This window comes from Tasmannia lanceolata, unplaced genomic scaffold (genome assembly GCF_043159265.1).
Source record: "Tasmannia lanceolata isolate RefF3 unplaced genomic scaffold, GAP_Taslan_0.1 ptg000037l, whole genome shotgun sequence".
Classification (NCBI taxonomy): Eukaryota; Viridiplantae; Streptophyta; class Magnoliopsida; order Canellales; family Winteraceae; genus Tasmannia; species Tasmannia lanceolata.
Window position 1 is genome coordinate 624,112 of NW_027518714.1, and position 25,850 is coordinate 649,961.

Below are 25,850 nucleotides of genomic sequence, written 5' to 3' on the forward strand. Positions count from 1 at the left end.
TCTTGTTGAGGACACTCATCAAGGTTGATGGAGAGCATCTCCAGGGAAATAGAGAAGAGGAGAGGGGATAGAAGATCCCTTGCCAGAGCCCACTGCTGCTCTGGAATTTCCCCATCAGTGAGCCGTTAACCAGCACCAAATTTCGGAGCACTGATATAGGAGGCAACCCATTTGCACCACTTCAAATAAAAACCGTGAAGAAGCATTAAGTCAAAAGAAGGGAGTTATGGTTTACACAAGGCCATGAGAATGGGAGAGGAGAATATTATCAGAGATTTGTCTCTTTAAAAGCAGTTTGGCTGGGGTGAATAAGACTCCCATAACTACCTTAGCCGATTATCAAGGGTTTGGGAGATTATTTTATACCAGAGGAGATGGATCTAAATTATTTCGGAGTGGAAGCACTGATTTCGTATTAGGGACATCAAGGTGGAGGTGGAATTCACTTTGGCTATGTTTCTTTCTACGTAAAATGGTCGCAAAACAAATTTTGCAACCATTTTACGTCAAAAGAAAGGGAGCCTTAAGAAAACATTTTCACCTTGACAAATAAGTTCTTGACAGCAGCAAACACATCAACTCCTCAAGTATAAAAAAGCGTGACCACTGAAGCCATTGGGACACCGGGCTTTGATCCCATCCATTTGGAAAATAGAATTTTATATGCAGGCTCTAAATTCATCACAATAATGGCATGAAAGAAAGAAAGTTATTTCTGACACATGTTATACAAGAATTGAATTCATCACAAAAATTAGTTTGACAAAAAGCTTTCATTAGAAGCTTTCTAGATATCATATTAGTTATTTGTTTTCAGATATACAAATAGTTAAGGAAAAGAGTACTGCTAGGAAGACTGGTCAGTGCCAGTTCCTGACCCTTATACTATGGTGCATCTTCTGAGGACAAAACTTTAATTTGATACAATATATACTTTGGTACTATTGGCATTATTAAGGTGGTGGTTTAAGCACGGGCATATCTTCGTATCATTTCTTAATAAAGAAAATGAGAGAGAGAGAGAGAGAGAGAGTCAGGATTACTTACATTTATTCCATCAGATTTCCAGAAATAAAACTATAGTTAGACAGTAATAAAACTAAAACCTGCTTTGGCCTCCTGACCAAATGAGGCACATTTATACTTTCTTTCATTACATAGCACTCTACTATACAAGGACCATCCTTTCTTGAAGATATGCAAAGACCAAAGTATCTAATACTCACCTCTTAACACCAATGAATGTAAATTGCACCCTCTTATTATATAGAGCTTGCATGAAGAAATCCTGTTATCCATTCACTCGTAGTTCAAATAAAGAAAAATCTTTTATATTCCTACCTTTGCCGCCATTGTAAAGCTATCAATTATTGACCTTTCTAGCTTCAAACTTATTTTACTAGTTGGCAACAATTACTTGTGCCTCCCATCCTCTTCTTCCTCTACAAATCAATCTTATTTTTCATTTTATGCACGAGTAATGATCCTTAAGGAAGAAAGGAAGAGACATCACCATGAACAACGAAATTAGGTATCAGCTGAGGGGGGCTTGCCCTATTGTGATTGCTTTGATCAAAGGTGATGAGTGATGAATTATAGTAGTCGACAAAGCTTGTTTCCTTGAGAGGGGGGTTATCATGGCTATCTTGTCCACCCTTGGAATCCTTGGTACCTGAACCACATTGCCTAGGTTGTGTTTGATAGAACACTTTGGAGACAACTAACTCTCCATCCTTCTCTTCCTCGTTGGACCCAAGGTGGTACTGGTGCATCACCCAATTCGTTTTTTCGGGCTTTCGTTGCTTTCCGTAGTTGGTGTAGAGCACCAAGATCTTCTTGTAACCTTTCACCCTTCCACTCACAAAGACTGGCCTTGTCTTGCCTGTTTTATGCCACCTTGTCTCGCCACCATGTTCATCGGTGTGCACTTTTCTTCTCTTCCTAGTTCCCGTCGTGTATGCCTTGGATGGACGATGGAAGAAATGACGGATCAAGCCATCTCTACCTACTCCTGCAATGACCAAAAGGGGCAAGACATGAACCTTATTTCGCTACTTATCATTCCCGTATTAACCCACTTTAAATTTACCAGCTGCTTCTTCTAGCTGGTATTAACCTACTTGCCAAGGCATTAAAAATGTTACTGTTTCCATTAACGGGGGCGAATATGAGAATGATTGAGGAAATTTTATCAGTGATCAAAATGTATTGCAAGATTTCCATGGTCAAGAATAACTAGGAGCACCTAGATAATGAGTTACAAAATAAACAAGATTAATGGTAACTCTATTCGTGAAATTAATAGTAACTTTATTAATCATCATCTATAACTTGTCTAAAATTACCTATAGGCAGAAAGGGTCGAGTTAGTGATGTGAGATGGATCCAGAAAAAGGAAGGAGGCGGGAGTGTTCCAGTTATAATCCAGAAATGATTCGCGTATATATTTCACAGAAGCGTGAAATCAAAGTTGGTGGTTTGTTGGCCTTTCGAGAAAATCGACGACTGCATCTTTGATGCACTGCTAGTACATCATTTGAGAATTTGAAATTAACTAATTGTAAATAGTTGTATTGGAATATAGGAGGAATCGAATTCCCTGGACGGGTAGAAGTATAAATAGTGGGATTTTGTAGTTATGAATCTCACAATTGAATTTGACTATTGATTTTATTCTATTGATAAATCAAATCAATGACCCACAATCACTCATTCTTTAAACCAACATTCTTAAGACCAATGAGTCTGGCGAAAAAAGGGGGAGAGCTCCCCGTTCATGGTTCTCCTGTAGCTGGATCCTCCGGAATTGCAAGAATCCTTAGAATGGCTTCCATTGTTGAAGTCAGGGCAAATGATCTGATTCTAGATTTCATAAGAATTGACTTAGTGAAGTCCCCTATTTCGTATATCGGAAAAAGGATCCATAACTTCTATGTCAGTTTTTCTGTATGAATATGAATGTATACAAAACAACTCACTTTCTAGATGATCCCTCTAGAAGAGGGGATTTTAAAAAATCCTTTTAGTTAGTTCGTTCCCTATTTCTACTTGCGAGAATCCTGAGGAAAAGAATTTGTGGGTAGTGTATTTGGGTTCAAAGCCCTACGAGCTCTATGTTTGGAGGATCTGCGAATTCCTCCAACATATGTCAAAACTTTCCAAGGCCCACGCCATGGCATCCAAGTTGAGAGAGATAAATTGAACAAGTATGGTCGTCCCCTATTGGGATGTACTATTAAACCAAAATTGGGGTTATCCGCCAAGAACTATGGTAGAGCGGTTTATGAATTTCTCCGCGGTGGACTTGATTTTACCAAAGATGATGAGAACAAAAGCTCCCAACCATTTATGCGTTGGAGAGGCTGTTTCTTATTTTATGCCCAATGGGAATGTTCAATAAGTCTATTGGAATTGGCTCTGTATCAATGGAATCTCATCATCCATACATAACAAATTGGTATGGTATATTCATACCATAACATATGAAGAGTAAGAACTAGAATTCTTATCAATACTGGAACTCATAGGGAAGAAAATGGATTTACGGATGGAATCAAATAACTACTTTCCAAGAACGAGGGGTGATGGAATACACTATTGTGGAAGCCGAAACGGCGGACTCGCCTGCAATTCAGCTAATTCTTTTTATTTAATTCATCTAAGGTGACTGCTCTCTCATGCAATGGCTAACCATTCGAACTGTGGAGGCAAAAAATGGACTAATTTGTGAAGGTTTAAAGACATCCATTTTACCTCCACAAATCGTAGGGTTGGGATGATTCTATGGATTTGATTTTTTGTAGACAGCCTATCTATGTGAGGGCCTTTAAAATGGATGGCTTGGATCACCCAAACAATGTGGGCCCCCACTGTATTTTAAGCTACTGTGTAGAGAACTCTCTACACATATGTGTAGGAACCGTTTTCTCATATATATATATATATATATATATATATGGGATTTGCTAGGGTCCATCGCATAAGGCATTTCACGGCATACGGGATTTGCTAGGGTCCATCGCAGAAGGCATTTCACGGCTGGTCTGTTGCATGTCAGACCAACCACCTCGTGAATGAAGACAACAACTTTTGTCTCCATACACACATGCACAAGGTGGCTGGTCTAACGTGCGACAGACTAGCCGTGAAATGCCTTTTGCGATGGACGCTAGCAATTCCCTATATATATATATATATATATATATATATATATATATATATATATATATATAGAGAGAGAGAGAGAGAGAGAGAGAGAGAGAGAGAGAGAGAACGGTTCCTACACACTTGAGCAGATAAGTTATCTACACACTAGCTTACAATACAGTGGGGGCACACATTATTTGGGTGATACAAACCATTCATTTTTAAGGCCCTCTCATAGATAGGGTGTGCACAAAAAATCAGATCCATAGGATCATCCTAACCATTCGAACTGTGGAGGCAAAAAACGGACTAATTTGTGAAGGTTTAAAGAGTTCAATTTTACCTCCACAAATCGTAGGGTTGGGATGATCCTATAGATCGATTTTTTTTGTGGACACCCTATCTATGTGAGGGCCTTTAAAATGAATGGCTTGGATCACCCAAACAATGTGGGCCCATTGTATTTTAAGCTAGTGTGTAGATAACTTATCTACACTTGTGTGTAGAAACCGTTCTCTCATATATATATATATATATATATATATATATATATATATATATATATATATATATATATATATATATAGAGAGAGAGAGAGAGAGAGAACAGTGTAGCTACACATACGTGTAGCTAACTTAGCTACACCAAAGGCTTAAAATACAGTGGGCCCCACATTGTTTGGGTGATGCAAACCATTCATTTGATGGGCCCTCATATAGATAAGGTGTGCCCAAAAAATCAGCTCTATAGGATCATCCCAACCCTACGATTTGTGAAGGCAAAAATGGACGCGTAAAAACTTTCACAAATCTGTCCATTTTTGCCTCCACAGTTTGAAGGGTGGGGATGATCCTATGGAGCTGATTTTTTGGGCACACCCTATCAATGTGAGGGTCTATCAAATGAATGGTCTGGATCACCCAAACAATGTGGGCCCACTGTATTTTAAGCCGTTGGTGTAGCTAAGTTAGCTACACGTATGTGTACACACTAGCTTAAAATACAGTGGGGGCCACATTATTTGGGTGATCCAAACCATTCATTTTTAAGGCCCTCACATAGATAGGGTGTCCATAAAAAATCAGATCCATAGGATCATCCTAGCCATTCGAACTGTGGAGGCAAAAAATGGACTAATTTGTAAAGGTTTAAAGACATCCATTTTACCTCCACAAATCGTAGGGTTGGGGTGATCCTATGGATCTGATTTTTTGTAGACACCATATCTATGTGAGGGCCTTTAAAATGGATGGCTTGGATCACCCAAATAATGTGGGCCCCCACTGTATTTTAAGCTGGTGTGTAGAGAACTCTCTACACATGTGTAGGAACCGTTCTCTCTCTCTCTCTCTCTCTCTATATATATATATATATATATATATATATATATATATAGAGAGAGAGAGAGAAGAGTTCCTACTCCTCGGAGTAGATAACTTATCTACTTCGTGGGCTTAAAATAAAGTGGGGGCCACATTGTTTGGGTGATCCGAAGCATTCATGATGGGCCCTCACATAGATTGGGTGTGCCTAAAAGATCAGCTCCATAGGATCATCCCAACCCTTCGATTTGTAGAGGCAAAAATGGACGAGTATAAGTCTTCACAAATCTGTCCATTTTTGCTTCTACAAATCAAAGGGTTAGTATGATCCAATAGAGCTGATATTTTGGGCACACCTTATCTATGTGAGGGCCCACCAAATGAATGCTTTGGATCACCCAAACAATGTGGCCCCACTGTATTTTAAGCCCACGATCTAGATAAGTTATCTACTCCGGGGAGTAAGAACTCTTTTCTCCTATATATATATATATATATATATATATATGAGGAAACTGTTGGTGAGCTTAAGCTCACCAAACTTATGGTGAGCTAGCTTGCCCAATCACATGGGTCCCACATTTTGGGGAGTGATCCAAACTATTCATTTGCAAGGCCTTATCATAGATAGGGAGTGTACCAAAAATCAGCTCCATAGGATCATCCTAACCCCTCCATTTGTGGAGGACAAAAATGGGGCAGATTTTTTGGTACACCCCCAAAATGTGGGACCCATGTGATTGGGCAAATCTATGTAAGGGACTTTCAAATGAATGGTTTGGATCATCCTAACAAAGTGGGCCCCCATATGATTGGGCAAGTTAGCTCACCATAAGTTTGGTGAGCTTAAGCTCACCAACAGTTTCCTCTATATATATATATATATATATATATATATATAGGGCGAGGTTGCTGAGGTATCGCTCACCCTGAGCAACCCACTAAATACACCATCTCTCATTGTTGTTTGACTCATCCAACCCATTCATTCTATAGGTTATGGTTATGGTTATGGTTAGGGTTAGGGTTATGATTTGTGGAGGTTTTGAAATGGATGCCTAGAAATTAGGCTCCTATTAATCGAGTGGTTAGGATTATAGTATGGAGATGGTTTCTTAGGAACACCCTATCTTATATGTGAGGTCCTATAGAATGAATGGGTTGGATGAGTCAAACTACATGGAGATGGTGTATTTATAGTGGGCTTGGTCAGGCTGAGCAATACCTAAGAAACCTCCCCCCCCCCCATATATATATATATATATGGGCAAAGGTTTTCTAAGGTATCGCTCACCGTGAGCAGCCCTCTATAAAACATCACCTGCATGTTGTTTGACTCATCCTACCCATTCATTTTATAGGACCTCCATACCATAATCCTAACCATTCGATTTATAGGAGTTTAATTTGCAGCCATCCATTTGGAAACCTCCACCAATCATAACCATAATGATAACCCATAACCCTAACCATAACCATAACCCTAATCCTACCTATAACCTACAGAACCAATGGGTTGGATGACTCAACCAACTATGGGAAATGGGGTATCTAGAGAGCTGCTCACGGTGAGCGATACCTCAGAAACCTTTTTCCCCATATATATATATATATATATATATATACACACACACACACATGCGGCCCCACATTTTTGGGGCATCCAAAGCATTCATTTGGAAGGTCCTTCCATGGATAGGATGGATAGGGTGTGTACCTAACATCAGATCAATATGATCATCACCCAATCAAAGGTGGAGGGGGAAATGGACAGACATTGTGTGTCCGCGTTTCTGCCACCCGTTTTCCCTCTACAAATGGAAGGGTTAGGATGATCCTATAGGGCTATTTTTGGTACACACCCTATCCATGGAAGGGCTTTCTAAATGAATGCTTTGGATCACCTCAGCCACACAGGTTCACTTTTCAGCAGATTTTATCTTCATTGACGAGGTGGCTGCCATCAGATTCAACAGACCATCCGTGAAATGCCTTCCGTGATGGACGCTAATATATATATATATATATATATATATATATATATATATATATATAGATGGACGCTAATATATATATATATATATATATATATATATATATATATATATATATATACACACACATATGAGAAAACTGTTGGTGAGCTTAAGCGCACCAAACCTATGGTGCGCTTAAGCTCCCCAATCACATGGGGGCCTACTTTGTTAGGTGATCCAAAGCATTCATTTTAAATGCCTTATGATAGATAGGGGGTGTACCAAAAATCAGCTCCATAGGATCATCCTAACCCCTTCATTTGTGGAGGACAAAAATGGGCAGATTTGTGTCTGTCCATTTTTGTCCTCCACAAATGGAGGGGTTAGGATGATCCTATGGAGCTGATTTTTGGTACACCCCCTATCCATGTAAGGGACTTTAAAATGAATGCTTTGGATCACCTAACAAAGTGGGCCCCCATGTGATTGGGGCGCTTAAGCTCATCAAAAGTTTGGTGAACTTAAGCGCACCAACAGTTTCCTCATATATATATATATATATATATATATATATATATATATATATATATATATATATATATATATATATATATAGAGAGAGAGAGAGAGAGAGAGAGAGAGAAATTATATGATGCCCAACCATGAATATAAAGGGCGGAGAGAGACAAAAACCCTCTCCCTTGATTTTAAATCCAAGAGAAAGCCCCGTTTTGACTTTTCCTTGGTTCAAAAACCAAGGCAGCAGGTTTTGTCTCCTCTGCCCTTTACACTCTCACGGTCGGGCATCATATAATTTCTCGTACATATATATATGCGTACTCGGTCGAGTAGATAAGCTTATCTACTCGGTCGAGTAGATAAGCTTATCTACTCGGTCGAGTAGATAAGCTTATCTACTCGGTCGGGTTAAAAACAGTGGGGACCCACATTTTTGGGGTGATCCAAACCATTCATTTGAAAGGCCCTTACCTAGATAGGATATCCACAAAAAATCAACCTCATAGGATCATCCTAACCCATGCAACAGTGGAGGGAAAAATGGGGAAAAATGGACAAACACAGCTTGTCCACAAATCTGCCCATTTTCCCCTCCACTGTTGGATGGGTTAGGATGATCCTATGGGGCTGATTTTTTGTGGACACCCTATCTAGGTAAGGGCCTTTCAAATGAATGGTTTGGATCACCCAAAAAATGTGGGCCCCCACTGTTTTTAACCCGACCGAGTAGATAAGCTTATTTACTCGACCGAGTACGCACACCTTTCCCTATATATATATATATATATATATATATATATATATATATATAGAGAGAGAGAGAGAGAGAGAGAGAGAGAGAATGGTTTGTGACCAGCTGCTCAGATAAGCATATCTAGGGGTGGCCAACCGGTTCGGTTCTCGGTTTCTTTTTTTTCGGTTCTCGGTTCCATGAACCGTAAGAACCGAACCGGACCGAACATAATCGGTTCGATCCGGTCCGGTCCGGTTCTTCGATTCTAATGGCTAATTATTAATTATTAATTATAATTTATAAAAACTTTTAATTAAAGTTATAATATAAGTTACTTTCTTATTATAAGAATAGTATTAACTATTACTTATTAATATTATAAGTAATTTATATTATTAAGTATATGTATAATAGAAATATAAAAATATTATATATATATATATATATATATATATATTCAAAGTTCGGTTCTTCGGTTTCGGAACCGAACCGAGAACATTAGACCCGGAACCGAACCGAATAATTTCGGTTCTTCATCAGTGGAACCGAACCGGACCAAAAATATTTTTTTACAGTTCGGTTCCGGTTCGGTTCTGGCCACCCCTAAGCATATCTGAGTAGAGCTCACAAACCATAGGGGGCCACCATTTTTTAGGCGATCCAAAGCATTCATTTGGAAGGCCCTTCCATGGATAGGGTTTGTACCAAAAATCAGATCAATAGGATCATCCTAACCCAATCAAAGGTGGAGGGGAAAATGGACAGACACTATGTGTCCAAGTTTCTGCCCATTTTTTCCCTCCACAAATGGCAGGGATAGGATGATCCCACAGGGCTGATTTTTGGTATACACCCTATCCATGGAAGGGCCTTCCAAATGAATGCTTTGGACCCCAAAAAATATGCTTATCTGAGCAGCTTCTCACAAACCATTTCTTCATATATATATACTGTATTATCTGGTAGATCGACCAGGTCTGTCGACCAAAAATACAGCGAGGGTTACATTGTGTGCGTGATCCAAACCATTCATTTTATGGGCCCTGACATAGATAGGGTGTATGCAAAAAATCATCTCCATAGGATTATCCTAACCCCTCGATTTGTGGAGGTGCCAAAAATCTAATTAGGCTTGTTGAAGGTTACTCGAGTCCTATTTTACATATAGGACAACTTGGATTCCGGTTCTCATTGGAGCAAGGTTTGTTAAAGATGATAGAAATGGTATTATGAGACACAAATGACATTGAATCTGATTTTACTTCTTTTCCTTTTGTTCAATTATATGTAATATGTATTATATGAGATCACCTTAGGGGGGGAGGGGGCGAGGAGAGAGAGAGAGAGAGAGAGAGAGAGAGAGAGAGAGATGATCTATTTAAATTTAAAATATGTTGGTTATTGGGCAAAAAGGAGATCACCTGGAAGCTTCTCTGGGTGGGTGTAACAAATTCCGTTCTCGCCTTGGAGAGTAGGGATGAATTCATCGATGAGGGGGTGAGTATCCGACCCCACCTTCCCCTCCAAATGCCCCATAATCTCTTGGTCTGTCGGATCGAACTTCACTCCCGCAGGTAGACCCGGCAATTCATGAATCCCTGCCTATTTATTTTGTTTTATTTATTTTTACCAAAAACATGACAACCGAAACAGTAAGTACCATGCAACGTTCATTTCCAAGAACAATAAGAAGAAGAAGGAACAAAAAAAAGGCAATTGATTGAAGACCTGTTCCGGGCTTTGGATCCGATACCCGCATGAAGGGCAGCTTTTGATTCGATTCTCGTCCGATTTGATATCAATTTCTGTATCGTCCTTGCATCCTTTGGTCCATGTCATCTCCTCTCTCGCTCTCTTATTCCCATCCCACACTAAACGTTTCTCCCCGGTTTCTTCCACTTCTTCAAAATAAAAGACAGACTAATAAGAGAAAGAGGGAAGAAAAGAAAAAGAAGAAAGCAGCCTGTGTCTTTTAAAGCATGTTTCCCCTCTCTCGACCTCTTGTTGAGCTTTGGGAGGGAATTGAATTCTCCTTCACTTTATTTTCCTCTTTGGCAAGCTTTCTCTAGTTTTTCTCCTCACCTTCCTTCCTTCCTTCTTTCTTCAAGATACAAAAGAAGCCTCTCAACAGCTGCCCTATCTTCTAATAAAATAAAACTAGTAGAGTTTCGTTTTCTTGAAATATAATAGGTTGCTTGGCTCTCAAGTTTGCCATGCTGTATATACGCTGGGAATAAATGCTATTTTGGGTCTTTTACTTGTCCAAAGGCTTGTTTGATATGTAAACTTGGCAAAGGAAAAGAAAAGGAGAAATGGGTTGAGTGGAGATGGGGCAACCTGATTCGTGTGAAATGTTTTACTATAATATAATTACAGAGAGAGAAGCTTCCCTCCATCACATGAGAAGTGTACGTGAAGAAATGAAAATTGGATTTCCCTTTGTGTATATCTTTAAAGACACTGTAAGATGACATTGGAGCCGAAATATATCTCTCTCATGCAGGTCGTTGCTGCTGGTGGAATCAACGGTCAAATCAGTCTTTGATTCGTACGCAATAATTTTCGGTTTACGTATTTATATGGCAATGTAATAAATGAAGGTATAAGTAAGGGTAGGCCGTCACTCACACGACGACGTGTTAAATGGACAAAATTCTCTCATTTTCTCTTCTGCTATATATATATATATATATATATATATATATATATATATATATATTTTTTTTTTAAATTTTTTTGAGAAACGTTTCTTATATATGAAGGACAAAAAGAAAGAGAAATCGTTTATGAACTCAAAGTCTTTTACCACTGGCCGATAAAATCCGATATACGGTTTTCTATTGTTAGAGATACTACTTAATAGGAAAATTAGGAAGGCTCAGTCCATCCACTTTATCCGCTGATATATGAAAGGGTTTTCTGTAAGAATTAGTTTAGAGGAAAACTTAGATTGAAGTGAGATCTCTTCTCTATCTTTGAGTTTTTAAGTTTGTGGTCTTGCGTGTTTATTATGATATATAGTTCTGGAAAATATAATATATTGCATGGGAATATCGTAAAATTAATTATCGTAAATATTTGCAAGAAGAAAATATGTGGGGATAATTTTTTGTTCCTTAGTGGGAGTGCAACCAATAATTTATTGAGATATATTTTATATTCTGCACGCAGCATAATTTATTGTAATTTTCTATCCACTCGTCGCGTGCATGGCCTGTGATCGACCATATAAAATCTCATCATATATTTCCTTTTGGGGAGGGGAAAATCCAAAGGCCCAAATATCCGCGATATCTTGATTGCAAAAATGATCTTACCAGCTCTTTTTGTGCATGCCTTGCCCTTATTTTGGAGCATATAATAGATGACCACGTCTCACCCATTCGCTGATGCAATAATGCAAACCAACAAGGTCCCGCGTACTCCTTATGGAAGATCTGCATCCTATCTGATTCTGCCCAATCGTAATAAAATTACAGGGATCAGAAAAATGAAACTACGGGGAGAAAAATTAATACAGGGATCCATTTCCGGTCCTAGGTGTTATTATTATTATTCCGCCCCAACAGAATGAAATTTTTAACCATATTTTTTAATTTTAATATCTTTTCCATTCTGTTTTTTATTTTAATTTTTTTTCCCATTTCGTCAATCCTAACTCAGCCTACATGTGTTCTCATCTTGTAAAAAGGACTATATGAGACAGCCAGCTACAAAATGAGAAGAAGATTGACGAATGGTCGTGTAAGGTCTTGACTTTTGCCACCTTCTACCAATTAGCAAAGCTTTAACGATTCACTAAGACAAAATTCAAACCCTAGTTTCAAATAGGTACTATAAACAAGTAGTAAGCTTAGATTTCAATCCAACACATGAGAATCATCATGACGAGTTGGTTAGGTTGCTTTGGTTTGCCGGACCTTTGGACCTTTCCACCTTCTATTAGCCTTTTATGGCCCAAAAAGCACGCAATCAAGCAATCCTAATATCAAATAACAAATTTGCTAGGGACTATAGCAGAAACGCATTTTCCGGCTGGCTGTTGCAAGAAAGCATTGTTGTGATGGGGTATGAAAAACAGCAGCCAGTTAGCTTTCGACACGTGGCCCCGGGATGGCCCACCACAAGCCCAACTGTTGCACAAGGGCAATCTGGTAATTTCTTGAATAGTAGGTAATCCTGAACCTGTAAAAGGTCGACACCTGTCCTGGGGTAGGTAATCCAACCACCCCAGATTTCCCTCTATAAAAGGCCTTTTAAGGCTCAAAACAGAAATAATAACTTCCCAACCACCACTCTTAAACTCGCTCTGCACTCCTGCTCGTACTGACTTGAGTGTCGAAGGGCCTGTTCGGAGTAACGACTCCGGGTTGGTCTTCTGACCTCGTTTGCTCCTGTGCAGGGCTCGCCTCCTTCACTTCGGCTCCTCGGATCCTCCAGATCAGTTCTTACGTCACTGCCGTATCTGTTACCGATTTTAGGCTTAACAGATTGGCGCCATCCGTGGGACGATGAACTAAAAGCTGTTCAAATCCCCTTACAAAATGCCAGGACGGAGGAATGCTCGGGTACCAACCGCACGAACTACTCGAGCCGTGCTACCTCACAGGACCCGGAGCTAGCGAATCGCCTCACAGGTGGGGGCCACTTCTGCTACAGCAGAACAAAGCCCGGCTCGTTCGGAACACCTCAATCCCACTCCCACTCCGGATCAAGTTCAAGCTCTCTTTCAACAGATGACGGCTCTTGTCGGTCAATACCAACAGCTACTCCAAGCGCCTCCCCAACATCCTCCAGAAACTCCACGACCTGTACAAGAAAGGTCGAATATCCACAGGGGAGAGTCAGCGCGCCACGGTGAAGACCGGACTCACCACTCAAGACAAGTCCATCACTCCAGAGCCAGGCATGCCCATACAAAACCTCACCACCGCCGGAGGTCTCGGTCCCGCTCTACACGAAAGCATCGAGCCCAGGAAGACCACGCGCCGCAAGAAAAATCCCAGCCTCGTCGAAGGAGTCCAGAAAGTCAGTCCGGCTCAGCGGCGAGCCCATCAGTGGAGAGAAACAGGTCATTGGACCGACCAGATCTTAGAGTTGATCCGATGCTACGAAGGATAGAGGAAATGGACTACCACATAGAAGAGCTGGCAAAATATCAGAGCCGGCATGCTCCGCGGGCGTTCTCAAGCAGAACGCAGTTCACCGACGATGTTATGAACGCCCCAGCGCCCAGGGGGTTTAAAATGCCAACCGTTCCGCAATATGACGAGACCTTTGACCCTGTGGACCACCTGAAAACGTTCAGAACGATGATACTCCTCCACGGCGCGTCCGATGGCTTCCTCTGCAGAGCATTCCCGACCACACTAACTGGTGCGGTCCGGGACTGGTACTCAAGGATCAAACCGAACTCCATCAATAACTTTGAAGACTTTGGGGATGATCTGGTCCGCCATTTCATGAGCAGCTATAGGCCAAGGAAAACAATAACATCCTTGATGGCCTTGCGGCAGGAGGACAACGAACCTCTGAAGGTGTTCGTCAGCCGTTTCAACAGGGAGGCACTCCAAGTGCCGAATTTGGATCCCTCAGCCGCCATGAACGCGCTCCTCGCAGGCCGTAGATCCAACGACTTCCGCCGGTCAGTGGCTCGCCAAAATCCGCACTCACTCGCGGATCTGATGGCTGGAGCGGAGGAATATATAGCAGTGAAAGAAACACTGGCAGCCCTGGACTCAAATCGGAGGAGAACCTCTGAGGACAAGAACCCTAACAAGCAGCGTAGGGACGATAAGGCCCCCAGAAGAGAGAAGTCCCCCCAGAGGAGAAAAGAGAACTTTACTCCTCTCAACACCTCCCGCAGACATATACTGGCCGCAATCAGAGGAGAAGAGTTCGTAAGGTGGCCGACCAGAATGATCTCTAAGGGAAATAAGAGAGACAAGTCGAAGTACTGTCGGTTCCGCAGGGACCACGGCCACGACACAGACGAATGCTGGCAGCTCAAGGAAGAAATCGAGCTGCTGATTGGCCGGGGCTGCTTGAAAAAATATGTCCAAAGTGACGGCCACAGAAGAGAGCACAGAGAAAATCAGTCCGGCTCAAGCCGGACAGGATATGGCGCAATCGCTAAACGACAAAAATCTGTCCGGCCCAAGCCGGACAAAATATGGCGCGTCCGCTAAGCGACAAAAATCTGTCCGGCCCAAGCCGGACAGACAGAATTTCCGGACTGATTCCCAGGCCGGATAGACAAAGTTTCCGAACTGATTTCCTGGCCGGACAGACATAATTCCCTGACTGATTTCCTGTCCGGACAGACAGAATTTTCGGATTGATTCCCAGGCCGGACAGACAAAGTTTCCGAACTGATTTCCTGGCCGGACAGATATAATTCCCGGACTGATTCCCTGGCCGGAGGCCGGACATACAAAGTTTCCGGACTGATTCCCAGGCCGGACAGACGAAATTTCCGGACTGATTTCCTGGCCGAACAAACGGCTTCACTGGACAGACTCTCCCCGTTTAGAAATGTAACTCACCACACTTCTCCAAATCACTACAATGACTTGGAGAACTGGGGGCAACTGATGGGGTATGAAAAACAGCAGCCAGTTAGCTGTCGACACGTGGCCCCGGGATGGCCCACCACAAGCCCAATTGTTGCACAAGGGCAATCTGGTAATTTCCTGAAGAGTAGGTAATCCTGAACCTGTAAAAAGTCGACACCTGTCCTGGGGTAGGTAATCCAACCACCCCAGGTTTTCCTCTATAAAAGGCCTTTTAAGGCTCAAATCAGAAATAATAACTTCCCAACCACCACTCTTAAACTCGCTCTGCACTCCTGCTCGTACTGACTTGAGTGTCGAAGGGCCTGTCCGGAGTAACGACTCCGGGTTGGTCTTCTGACCTCGTTTGCTCCTGTGCAGGGCTCACCTCCTTCACTTCGGCTCCTCGGATCCTCCAGATCAGCTCTTACGTTACTGCCGTATCTGTTACCGATTTTAGGCCTAACAAGTTGCCTTTCTTAGCCTTTTCATATCAAGACTGAATTCTATTTTTAATAGATTGGTTAGGGATCAAGTTAATATTCAGAATGCTAGAAAAAAAAAAGCTCCAAAGTTAAGTAGCCAAATCGTTTCTATAAACAAATGTTTAAGATTTCCAGTGTCACAATAGTTACATAGGCAATTTGAATTTCTTTAGCTGTAATGCGATCATCAATCCGCACAGCTCTATTTAATAGTTTCCACATGAGAATGTCGATTTGAGGAGTTTTTATATGGTGCCCGACCGTCAAAATGGTACCGCCATTGATTTTTGATCCAACAGCAGCCCACTTTTTAAGATGCTTCTGTTGGATCAAATATCAAGGGTGGTAATTTTGAAGTATCACCTTCACGTGACTTGAATCATATAATTTCTCTGATCTTAGAAGGGTTGTTATTCCAAATATTTTTATACCATATGAGGGTATAGATTGATTATTCCAAGCGGATTTTATGGAAAATTTTCCATCATTATTTGAACACCAAACAAGATATTTTTTATTGTTGAATATGAATCACTGGCTATATATAGTTTTTTACTATCCATATTCAACCAAATAAAACACATTATTTGATGTAATAATTGGACCACTGGGTGATTTTTAGGCCATAGGAGAAGGCAAGATTTCTAAAATAAACGATATGTCCATACATGCCAATATGTCTGTGTCGCTGATAACCGACCTCTAGCATGCTAAAAATGGATACTACCGGCCATCTGATGACACTAAGTCAGTCTCCCTCAACAATCAACCTGCTTTAATCCCTCTCTCTGATTGTTCTTACACCTTGCAAGACAGCTCTCAACTCCGCCTCATTGGAATATGTGATCCCAACGGGTCCAGAGAAGCCTCATCTGATCAGCCATTGATCATCTCAAAGAAGGCTTTCTATGCCATCTGGGTCTCCGTTGCCCAAACACGATCGATCGGGGTTTAGCTTCATGGACGAACTCAGGAGGGGACCGCCAAGGGACAAGGGCTTCTATATTCTCCCCACGTTTAGTGATTTCTCTCCAACATCTCCATGATTCTGAGCTCAAAGTAAGCATGAAAGCTAAAAGGATGCCCACCCTAGCAATAGTGAGCGAAATGTTTTTAGCGAGCAAGTAATGCAAGTTTTTTGCCAAGAGAAGTTGTTAAAGACACTCAATTGAACATTGTAAGTTGTGGAAGACATTCAAGAGCTTGATCCCTCCATCCTAAGTTAATTTGTGCTTTCCTAAAAGTTTTTCCAACAACTCATGATCTGTAGCATTTTCTCCTTCAATTGAGTCGGTATTAAGCCCAAGAAATATTTTCTTTATTGTTTTTGTTCTAAGATTAAGAACGGAGCTCCATGGTTGGAGATATTGAGAGAGGGAGTTCTTTAATGGAATATAATGGAACAGTAATCTCCCACACAAACCTGAAGTTTGCAGTAATCCTATAACCCGTGCCCAACAGATTAAACACATCGACTAAATTGATTGTGACACAAACCTCCTGATCCATTGTTGTGGCCTAAGGAAATTATAGAGAAAATTCTATCAATTTATTTTGGAAGTAAACCTATGTCTTGATCACGATCCAGTCGGATCTGTTTTTTAGGTGCTTTCGGATCCTATTTTGGAAGTCAAGGAGTAAAGGTCCCAACCCCTTTCAAATAAGTTGAACGTAGTTGGGGATTAAAGTTAGGGTTCGAAGGAGAGAGAGAGGGGGGGGGGGGACCATCAAATTAAAAGCAAGAAAATAAAATAGGGAAATGATATCAGCACAACTATGTTTTAATAGTTGGGCGGTCCTAGCCTTTTTTTTGTTTTTTCAAAGGGCTTGTGAGAGCTTTCTGGGAACCGTAATCACCATTTGACATCTCTTTAAATACTAAGGGCACGTTTGGCTAGATGATTTTTTTTCGCGACAGAGTCTCCAAGTAGAGATGAAGGTGAAGTGGCTAAATATCAACAAAAAACAAGAAACTAGTGTCTCCGGTGATGAGAAGTGCCAAAAAAATCAGGAAACAGTCTATCGGATTTTGAATAGCATTTTTTGCTTCCAAATTTTTAGCCCCTTCTCACCACAGGAGACACTAGTTTCCTATATTTTATTTACGAATTTTTAGCCACTTAACCCTCGTCTCCACTTGGAGACCCCAATTTTTCATGAAAAAAAATCCATGGCAACAAACGTGCCCTAAAAGACAAGATGATTTAGCGGAAATATCAAGACATGGTAGTTCTCTTATCATAAAATGTACAAAAATAGGCCTCTTCAATGGAAATAAAATATGTGCTGTTGTGACCAAATCGTGTCCATTAACCATTATATCCCTCCGGATTCATCAGACCCTCTTAAGTCCATTGACGCCCTTACTCCAAGTTGTTGTTGATGAGAATTTATATGCTGTGTGCGTGAAATCCAGTATTTTTCAAAATGTTCAGTGGGACCCCACTTCATAGGATGATCCAAACCATTGATATGTTGGGCCACAAGGATCATCCTCCTCAACGATTTACCGGCTACAGCCTACTTACGTTGTGGCCAAACAAATGAACGGTTTGGATCATCCTATGAAGTGGGCCCTACTTTACTGGACTTCGTACTTAAGTTGTGGGCCAACAAGTGAACGGTTTGGATCATCCTGTGAAGTGTGCCCCACTGTACGTTTTGAAAAGCACTGACTTCACGCAGGCACACAGCATATAAACTCTAGTTCGTGTCTTCGTGATAACCTAATCTAGTAAGGTAGCAAGATTTTTCTTAATGCTTCATCACATCGACACATCCAAGGGGGAAAACCCTTTAGAAAAAGAAACTTTTTAGCTGTGTGTAAAAGGGTTTTGCTAACGAGTGCCCTAACGTTACTAACGAGTGCCCTAACGTGAAGGAGCATTTAAAGCACCTATTTTCATGTACCCACACTTTTATCCTCAGAACACATTTATTATTAGAGAACTGTTTCCCACAATTTCATTTCTATTACGAGAAAATAACAAGAATACCCCTATGTCATAAGCCGAAGTACCTTAACCCATTTTCCATGAGATTGAAATATTTTATTATTTTATATGAGATAAGTTTTTTTTGTCATTTTCATGAGATAGTGTATTTTGTCATTTTTATGAGATAGTGTATTTTGTTCATAAGATCGATGATCCTAACCTTCCAATCTATGCATTTTTTTTTATTCCTCAGATCAAAGGGTTAAGATCATTCTATGGAGAAGATTTTACGGGCCCACACTATCTACATTAGGGCCCAACAAATGAATGGTTGGATCACCCACCCAAACAATGTCGGCACACGTATTTTTTTCATTTGTTGGGGGTGTGCCCAGAAAATGTTTTTCAATCCTAACCCAGATCTGTGTAGTTTTTTTTTATATTGCGGTGTCCATTTTAAACCTTCTCAGATCAAAGGGTTAAGATCATTCTATGGAGAAGATTTTATTAGAGAATAAAATTAGATCTGAATTAGAGAATAAAATCAGGGCCCAACAAAATGAATGGTTGGATCACCAAAAAAATGCGGCCACCAGTATTTTTTTTGGGTTGCACGTAAGTGCAGAGCCGTCCACCATGTAAATTGTCTTGCATTAGATAGGTCTTTTTTATTATTTTCTATGAGATTTATGTGTATTGGTCATTTTTTATGAGTGAGTAGTACTTTGATCATTTTCTATGAGATAAGGTCATTTTATTTTCCATGATATATGAGTTTTTTTTTTTCCAAAGAGATAGGTGTATTTAACACTTTATATGAGATATAAGTATTTTTGTCATTTTTCATGAGATTTAAGTAGGGATATTTTCGTTATCTTTTATGAGATAAGGGTATTCTTGTTATTTTGTCATGGTGGGGTATTTTTGTAAAAACCAAACGCAAGCCTCTTCGTTGAAATTGTAATCATGGAAATAAAATCTCGACTACAATCGTTGCTCCAGTAATAAAGCGTGGGGGTGCATGAAAATAGGTGCTTTAAATGCCTAAGGGTAACGAGTGCCCTAAGGGTGCTAACGCCTAAGGGCACTCGTTAGCAAAACCCTTTGTAAAAAAGGGGTATGACCATTTCAAACAAGTAGAAACTGGGAATATCAATAAATGTTTGGATGTTTTTATGGGGTGCGACAGCAGGAGGCCCTCTTGAATAAATGTGAACTGTCTGATAGGGATATTAGCCTATTAGGTATACATGTTAAAAGCACTGAAAATCTTTCAGGACAGCAGTGAAGGCATTCAAAATAAACTTGGCTGGAAAAAGCCAAAATCAAAATATCTAAAGGTAACAACCAAACTTGGATCTTTCATATTTCATAAAAAGTAGCTCAAACCCTCTTGTTCAGAAGACCAGCAATAACATTAGAACAATCTCAGCTACCAAGTAGGATTAGACATAAATCTATAGCTTCTCTTTCCTAAAATTATAGTTTAAATGTTGGAAGGAATTAATTTACAATGTACCAACTCTTCAAAAGCTCTCTATCTCCGTAAAAGAACCACTGCACTCTGATCAGAAACCATCTTCGGCTATTCTCCCTCGACACCCCATGAACCAAACACCTGGAGGTGGAGATGAGCCATAGTCAAACAGGACGAAAGAGCTGATCTTTCTTCATCTTCTATCCTCACACGACACTACCTTGATCAGATGCATCTTCACTATAATAGGGCGAAAGCATTCCATCCTTTTTTGTGGGGTTGAGCTTGCTCTCGGCGGTCACTTCATGTAGCATCTTCACCACTCTCCGCATTGATGGACGGTTTATGGGGAGTGGGTTGGTACAGAGGAGGCCAATATTGAGGGCCTTGCACATCTCTCCCTTGAAACAGATGTCGAGCTTGGGATCAAGTATGTGCTCCACCCCATTCTGTTCTAAGGTGGTGCCAACCCACTTCACCAAGTCCTTCTCTCCAAATTCAGGATCAACCGGGCGCTTCCCAGTTACTAGTTCCAGGATAACCACTCCAAAGCTGTAAATGTCACTCTTTTCATTCACCCGAAGTGTGTATGCATATTCTGCAGCATATACGACAGAATGCCAATGGTAAGCCATGAATTCATAGCCGAATAGACAGAATCAAATTAAACAAGGAAGAAGAAAATGTTATCAAATGTCATGCATGCTAAAGACATGACCATGTAGGTCAGGGTCTGAAAAAAAAAACAGTAGATTGGCTCTGGATATGGCAGAGAAACAGCCTAAAGAGCATCAGGCAAAACAACAAAGAAGACAGATATCATGGTTTACATGTGCAATATTGCTGTAAGGAGCAATTAGCAAATAGAAGAAAAATTATTAATAACAAAAAAAACAAGGCATGATCGAAAGGAACTAACCAAATCCCTCATCTGAGGTTCTGTATTTATCAACTCCTACAACTAATATGAACAATTAGGGAAAATTGATAATGTGGCAACACCACAAAAACTTCATTTCCATAGTGAAGGTTTAATATAGCTTTCCTCAAACAAAAGGATCCATAGTAGCAAACAAATAGAGGAATCATGAAGAGCAAACCAATATAGAAGATTATGTTGAAGTTTCGGTCTTAACACTACACAGACATGTGAAATTGAAAGGCAATGTTTTGCACTACAACATTAAAACTAGTATCAAATATATCAGAAAACCTCCAAAAAAAAGAAGGACCAGAAACACAAATTATCATAATGAGGAAGAGAAGATAGAAAGAAAAATAGAACAGAGAGAGCATGCATGTAAAAAAAGATAACAAAAAACAAAAGAAGTTTCAGACATGAACAACAACATGCAGCATGACCAACAAAATAGAAATAAACAAAACCCAAATGAAAAACAAGTCACTTCTGATACCACGGACCTGGTGCAATGTATCCACAAGAACCGGCGATCACCGACATCGATTTAGGCCCCTTTCCAATTGCCTCAACAATCTTTGCCACCCCAAAATCAGCCACCCGTGCCCCAAACTCCCCATCCAGCAGTATATTATTTGATTTCACATCTCTATGAACAATTGGGGGAGCACAGTCATGATGCAGATAGGAAAGCCCTTCTGCTGCATCCACAGCAATCTTATACCTCATCCGCCAATCTAACAGACCTCCCTTACTGCTATGAAGAAGATCCCCCAAACTCCCATTCGGCATATACTCGTAAACAAGAAGCTTACAATCCCTAGCAGTACAGCAACACCATAACCTCACTATGTTCTTATGTCTGATCTTCCCCAAAGTGCAGACCTCTGCTTCGAACCCGTCATCTGAAATACGTCGCATATCATCACTGTCCTCATATTCACCTTTCTTCGATCCTCCCCAAAGCTTCTTCACTGCAACTGCCTCTCCATTACTAAGAACCGCCTTATAAACCTTCCCCGAGGCCCCACTTCCTATCACATTGTCTTCGTCAAGGCAATCCAAGATTTCATATTCACTGAAACCCAATTTGTGAAACGATGTCAACGTCCATTTTGACTTGTCCACGCCCATCTTCTCCTTGTTGTAATTCCGATATCTCCAGTAAAACAACCCAATACCAACAATCAGAACCAGACCTGCGATTACAAAGATCAACCGAAGCAACCAAACAAATCCACGATTCCTCGACAATTCCTCCTGCGAACTGGAACACAATCCGATTATATCCCCACATAAGCCCGGATTAGCTAGGAAGCTCTCTCTGTAGATTTGATTAGCATACATGGGAGGGAGCTTCCCGGAGAAGCGATTGTTTGAGAGGTTGAAGCGATTGAGCTTCAAGTTCTGCAATTCAAGTGGGATTTCTCCAGTGAGACGATTCCCAGAGAGATCAAGGTAGTTTAGCACTGGTAAGTACCCAATTTCTTTAGGGATTCCTCCCCAAATTCCATTGTCAGCCAGATTAAGCTCGCTAAGCTTCTTACACCACTTAATTCCTAAAGGGATTTCCCCTGAGAGTTCGTTGTTGTGAAGATCAAGACTGCCCAGCCGCATCAAACTTCCTAAGCTAGCTGGAAGGGATCCAGTTAGTTGGTTATTTCCACCGGAAAATTCTACTAATTGCTCCAAAGAACCTATCTCGGAAGGTATGACTCCGGTAAACAGGTTATCACTAATAACAAGCATGGAAAGATTTAAAGCACCAGAAATGGCCGGAGAAATCTGACCGTGAAAAGAATTACCAGCGAGCTCTAGCAGCGAGACGTGCGGAAGTCCCCATAATCCCACCGGTACCTCGCCAGAGAGCCGGTTCCCTTTCAGCCGGATTCTGGTCAAACTCCGGCATTGACCGAGACTTGCGGGGATTTCCCCTTCCAATGAATTATCTAAAAGAAGCAGCTCCTCCAAAACCCCTTTCTCACAGAGTCCCTCAGGAATCTCTCCGGAGAACTGATTCCCGGACAGATCAACCCACATCAGCGGAGAATTCCGGCCGAGATCCCTCGGCAACGGCCCGGACAGCCGGTTCCCAAAAAGCCGAAGCTCGTACAGATTCGGCGATTTTGTAATGCTTTCCGGCAAGCTTCCGGCAAAACGGTTTTCATAGAGATTCAATGACTCGAGCTCCAATCCGCAGAGCTCGTCGGGAATGTGTCCTTCGAGGTCGTTCATTGCCGCGTCAAACCTCCGCAGCGCCGCCAATTTCGACATGCCGGCCGGAAACTCGCCGGAGAGGGAGTTTGAATAGAGCTCGATTTGAACGACATTGGAAAGCAAAGTGATGGTTGGAGGGATAGGGCCATGGAGGTGGTTTTGGGAAAGGTCTAGATCAATCAGATTGTTGAGGTTTGCGAGTGATTCAGGGATCTGACCCACGAGATTACATCCGGCCAGCCAGAGGGTTTGCAGGTTAGTTAGGTTGCCATATTCAGGCGGGATTATTGAAGGTGAAAAAGGGTTGTAAGAGAGGTTGAGCTGTTTGAGAGTGGAGATGTTGGAGAAGAAAGGAGGGAGGGTTTCGTTGAAGAGATTTGCAACGAGGGAGATGGATTCGAGACGGCGGAATCCGGCGAATGTGGAGGGGACGGCGCCGGTGAAGTTGTTGCCGGAGAGGTCGAGGTAGAGGAGGTTAGGGAGGTGGGAGAGGGTTGGGGGAAGGGTTCCGACGAGGAGGTTTTGGGAGAGGTCTAGATGGGTGAGATTTTGACACGTGGAGATATCGGAGGGGAGGGATGAGTTGATGAAGTTGTTGGAGAGGGAGAGGAAGGAGAGGGTGTTGAGGCGGCAGAGGAGGGTGGGAAAAGGGCCGGTAATGGCAGTGGAGGAGAGGTCGAGGCGGGTCACATGCGAGAGCGAGTCGCACGTGACACCGGTCCAGTTGCAGGGAGTGGCGTCTCTTGGGTTCCAGTCAGAGAGGACTCTGTTAGGGTCGTCCAGACCCAGTTTGAGTCGTTGGAGATAGAGGCCTTCTTGGTTGAGGGACGAAACTTGGGAGAGGAAGAGGAAGAGGAAGAGGAAGTAATGGAGAAACATGGTTAGAGACGGAGAGGAAGAGGAAGAGGTTCTGTCTTCAAGTTTAGACAGGTGGAAGGTGGTGGTGGTGGTGGCGGAGGATGAAAGGAAGAGTATAAAAGGGGCTCTTCGGGGTCCCTTTCTTTAAGAATGATATTGAGAGGGACAGTGGTGTAGATAAAGGGCCAAGTTTATTATTGTAGCATTTTCTTACAATTCCCTAGGTTATCCGGAAAGTTGTTAATAAAGAGGGGAGTGCCATTATCAAAACAGTGTGTTACAAATCATTAACATTTATTTTATTTATTTTATCTTATTTTTGGGGGTGTGCGAGAGTTATGAGCAATAAAAACATAGAATAATAAAGCTCATGCAAAGCGAGCATGCACCCATGCGTTTTTTTTTTTTACTCTTTCTGTATCTCTATGGTTAAACAAAACAAAATAGAAACGAAAAGTTTTAGTGGGGAGCAGCTACTTCCGTGTACGGGCGTTTGCAATTTTGAACTGAAACTGGAACACACTAGTTCATGGAGGTTGGGTGTGTGTAGTACGCACCGCTTATACTTGTTGGTATCGGAAGGAGGTTTCTTTTTCTTTCTTGTGTCCGGATAAAGAAACTGATCGAGAGTGCACAGAGTGCTTCTTACTTCTTACCCTCGTCCTCGCTAAGTTCAAGTCTCAAGAGCTTAAAAAGTCAATACGGTCAGTATTATTTAAACGCTATTATAGGAAAATTGACTGTATAGTCTGTATGCACTGCCCGGAGTTCGAGACTGTCAAGAATATTTCAAAAATCTTCTCTCTCTCTCTCTCTCTCTCTCTACGAAATGACAGAAAAGAGATTCATCTTTTTAATGAAAAAATGTGTTATATTTCATTTATCCAACGGATTCTTCTCCGGTGGGAACATAGACCAATTCCATTGGTTCAAGTAATGGATGCCATTCATAAAAGTTCACATTTCATCTCGCTTTGGACCTCATCCTTTAGTATGTGGGCATTGATTCTGAAAAATTGGTCTGATGGCTACCATTGCCATCGAGTAATGGGTCTTGGCCATTGGAGATGCCATTCATAAAAGTTCACATTTTTTTTATAAGTATTGAATATTTTCTCGGAATTTTGGACGAAATTCTATACGAGATAAAATATTCTTTTAGGGCCCGTTTGGATACCTCAGATTTTGTATTTGGATTTGGAATTGAGTTTTCAGTACAAATGAATAGATATGCCAGGTCATGTTGAGGGAGACAGCAAGGGAAGGGGGTAATTCCTGCTGCAGGGGAGAGATTGAAGAGCCAAGAGGGTGAAGGAAATTGCCAGATGTGTGGATTTCCAATTTCTTATTTCCACAGCTTATTTGGAAATCTCATTTTTTTCACTGTCAGTCACTAAATTGGAAATTCAAGGATTTGATCAGGATCCAACTATTAACGCAAAAAGGGCTGCAAATGTGAGAATTCCAAATCAAAATCTTCTCGGCACCCAAAAGGGCCCTTATTGTATTTTTTCGGATTTCGTCCGAAATTTCAAAATTTCAGTTTCTGTGAGGACCGAAATGCATTCCAAACTAAAATTTGAAACCACGGTTCCTACTCCCTGGACTGGATAACTTATCTACTCCACGAGCTGAAAATACAGTGGGGGCCACATTTTTTGGGTGATCCAAAGCATTCATTTGATGGGTCCTCACAAAACGTGTACCCAA

At 41.3% G+C, this 25,850-nt stretch overlaps 2 protein-coding genes across 3 annotated transcripts; both read right to left on the minus strand.

The window, feature by feature from the left end:
• Nucleotides 1-1,028: 1,028 nt before the first annotated feature.
• Nucleotides 1,029-10,852, minus strand: LOC143862391 (NAC domain-containing protein 73-like). Of its 2 annotated transcripts, XM_077373435.1 has the most exons (4): nt 10,696-10,852; nt 10,426-10,598; nt 10,119-10,299; nt 1,029-2,011 (listed from the first exon to the last, which is right to left on the minus strand). In XM_077373435.1, exons 2-4 carry the CDS (start codon nt 10,534-10,536, stop codon nt 1,488-1,490), a joined length of 816 nt encoding a protein of 271 aa, XP_077229550.1. In that variant the 5' UTR covers nt 10,537-10,598; nt 10,696-10,852; the 3' UTR covers nt 1,029-1,487. The 2 variants fall into 2 exon arrangements, with proteins under 2 accessions (XP_077229550.1, XP_077229549.1); XM_077373434.1 differs by having other exon boundaries at nt 10,426-10,832.
• A 9,152-nt stretch (nt 10,853-20,004) lies between these two features.
• LOC143860434 (HAESA-like 1) lies at nt 20,005-24,310 on the minus strand. The gene is made up of 2 exons (XM_077371080.1): nt 21,569-24,310; nt 20,005-20,744 (listed from the first exon to the last, which is right to left on the minus strand). Exons 1-2 carry the CDS (start codon nt 24,159-24,161, stop codon nt 20,353-20,355), a joined length of 2,985 nt encoding a protein of 994 aa, XP_077227195.1. The 5' UTR covers nt 24,162-24,310; the 3' UTR covers nt 20,005-20,352.
• Nucleotides 24,311-25,850: the final 1,540 nt, after the last annotated feature.

Bases quoted from the DNA above. Each gene is read 5' to 3' on its own strand.
- LOC143860434 (XM_077371080.1), bottom strand. From the start codon at position 24,161: ATGTTTCTCCATTACTTCCTCTTCCTCTTCCTCTTCCTCTCCCAAGTT. The intron at 20,745-21,568 runs GTCCGTGGTATC...TATATGCTGCAG, and splicing joins TTGTGGATACATTGCACCAG to AATATGCATACACACTTCGG.
- LOC143862391 (XM_077373435.1), bottom strand. From the start codon at position 10,536: ATGACATGGACCAAAGGATGCAAGGACGATACAGAAATTGATATCAAA. The intron at 10,300-10,425 runs GTCTTCAATCAA...CAAAATAAATAG, and splicing joins GGATCCAAAGCCCGGAACAG to GCAGGGATTCATGAATTGCC. The intron at 2,012-10,118 runs GTGATCTCCTTT...TGGTCATTGCAG, and splicing joins CCACCCAGAGAAGCTTCCAG to GAGTAGGTAGAGATGGCTTG.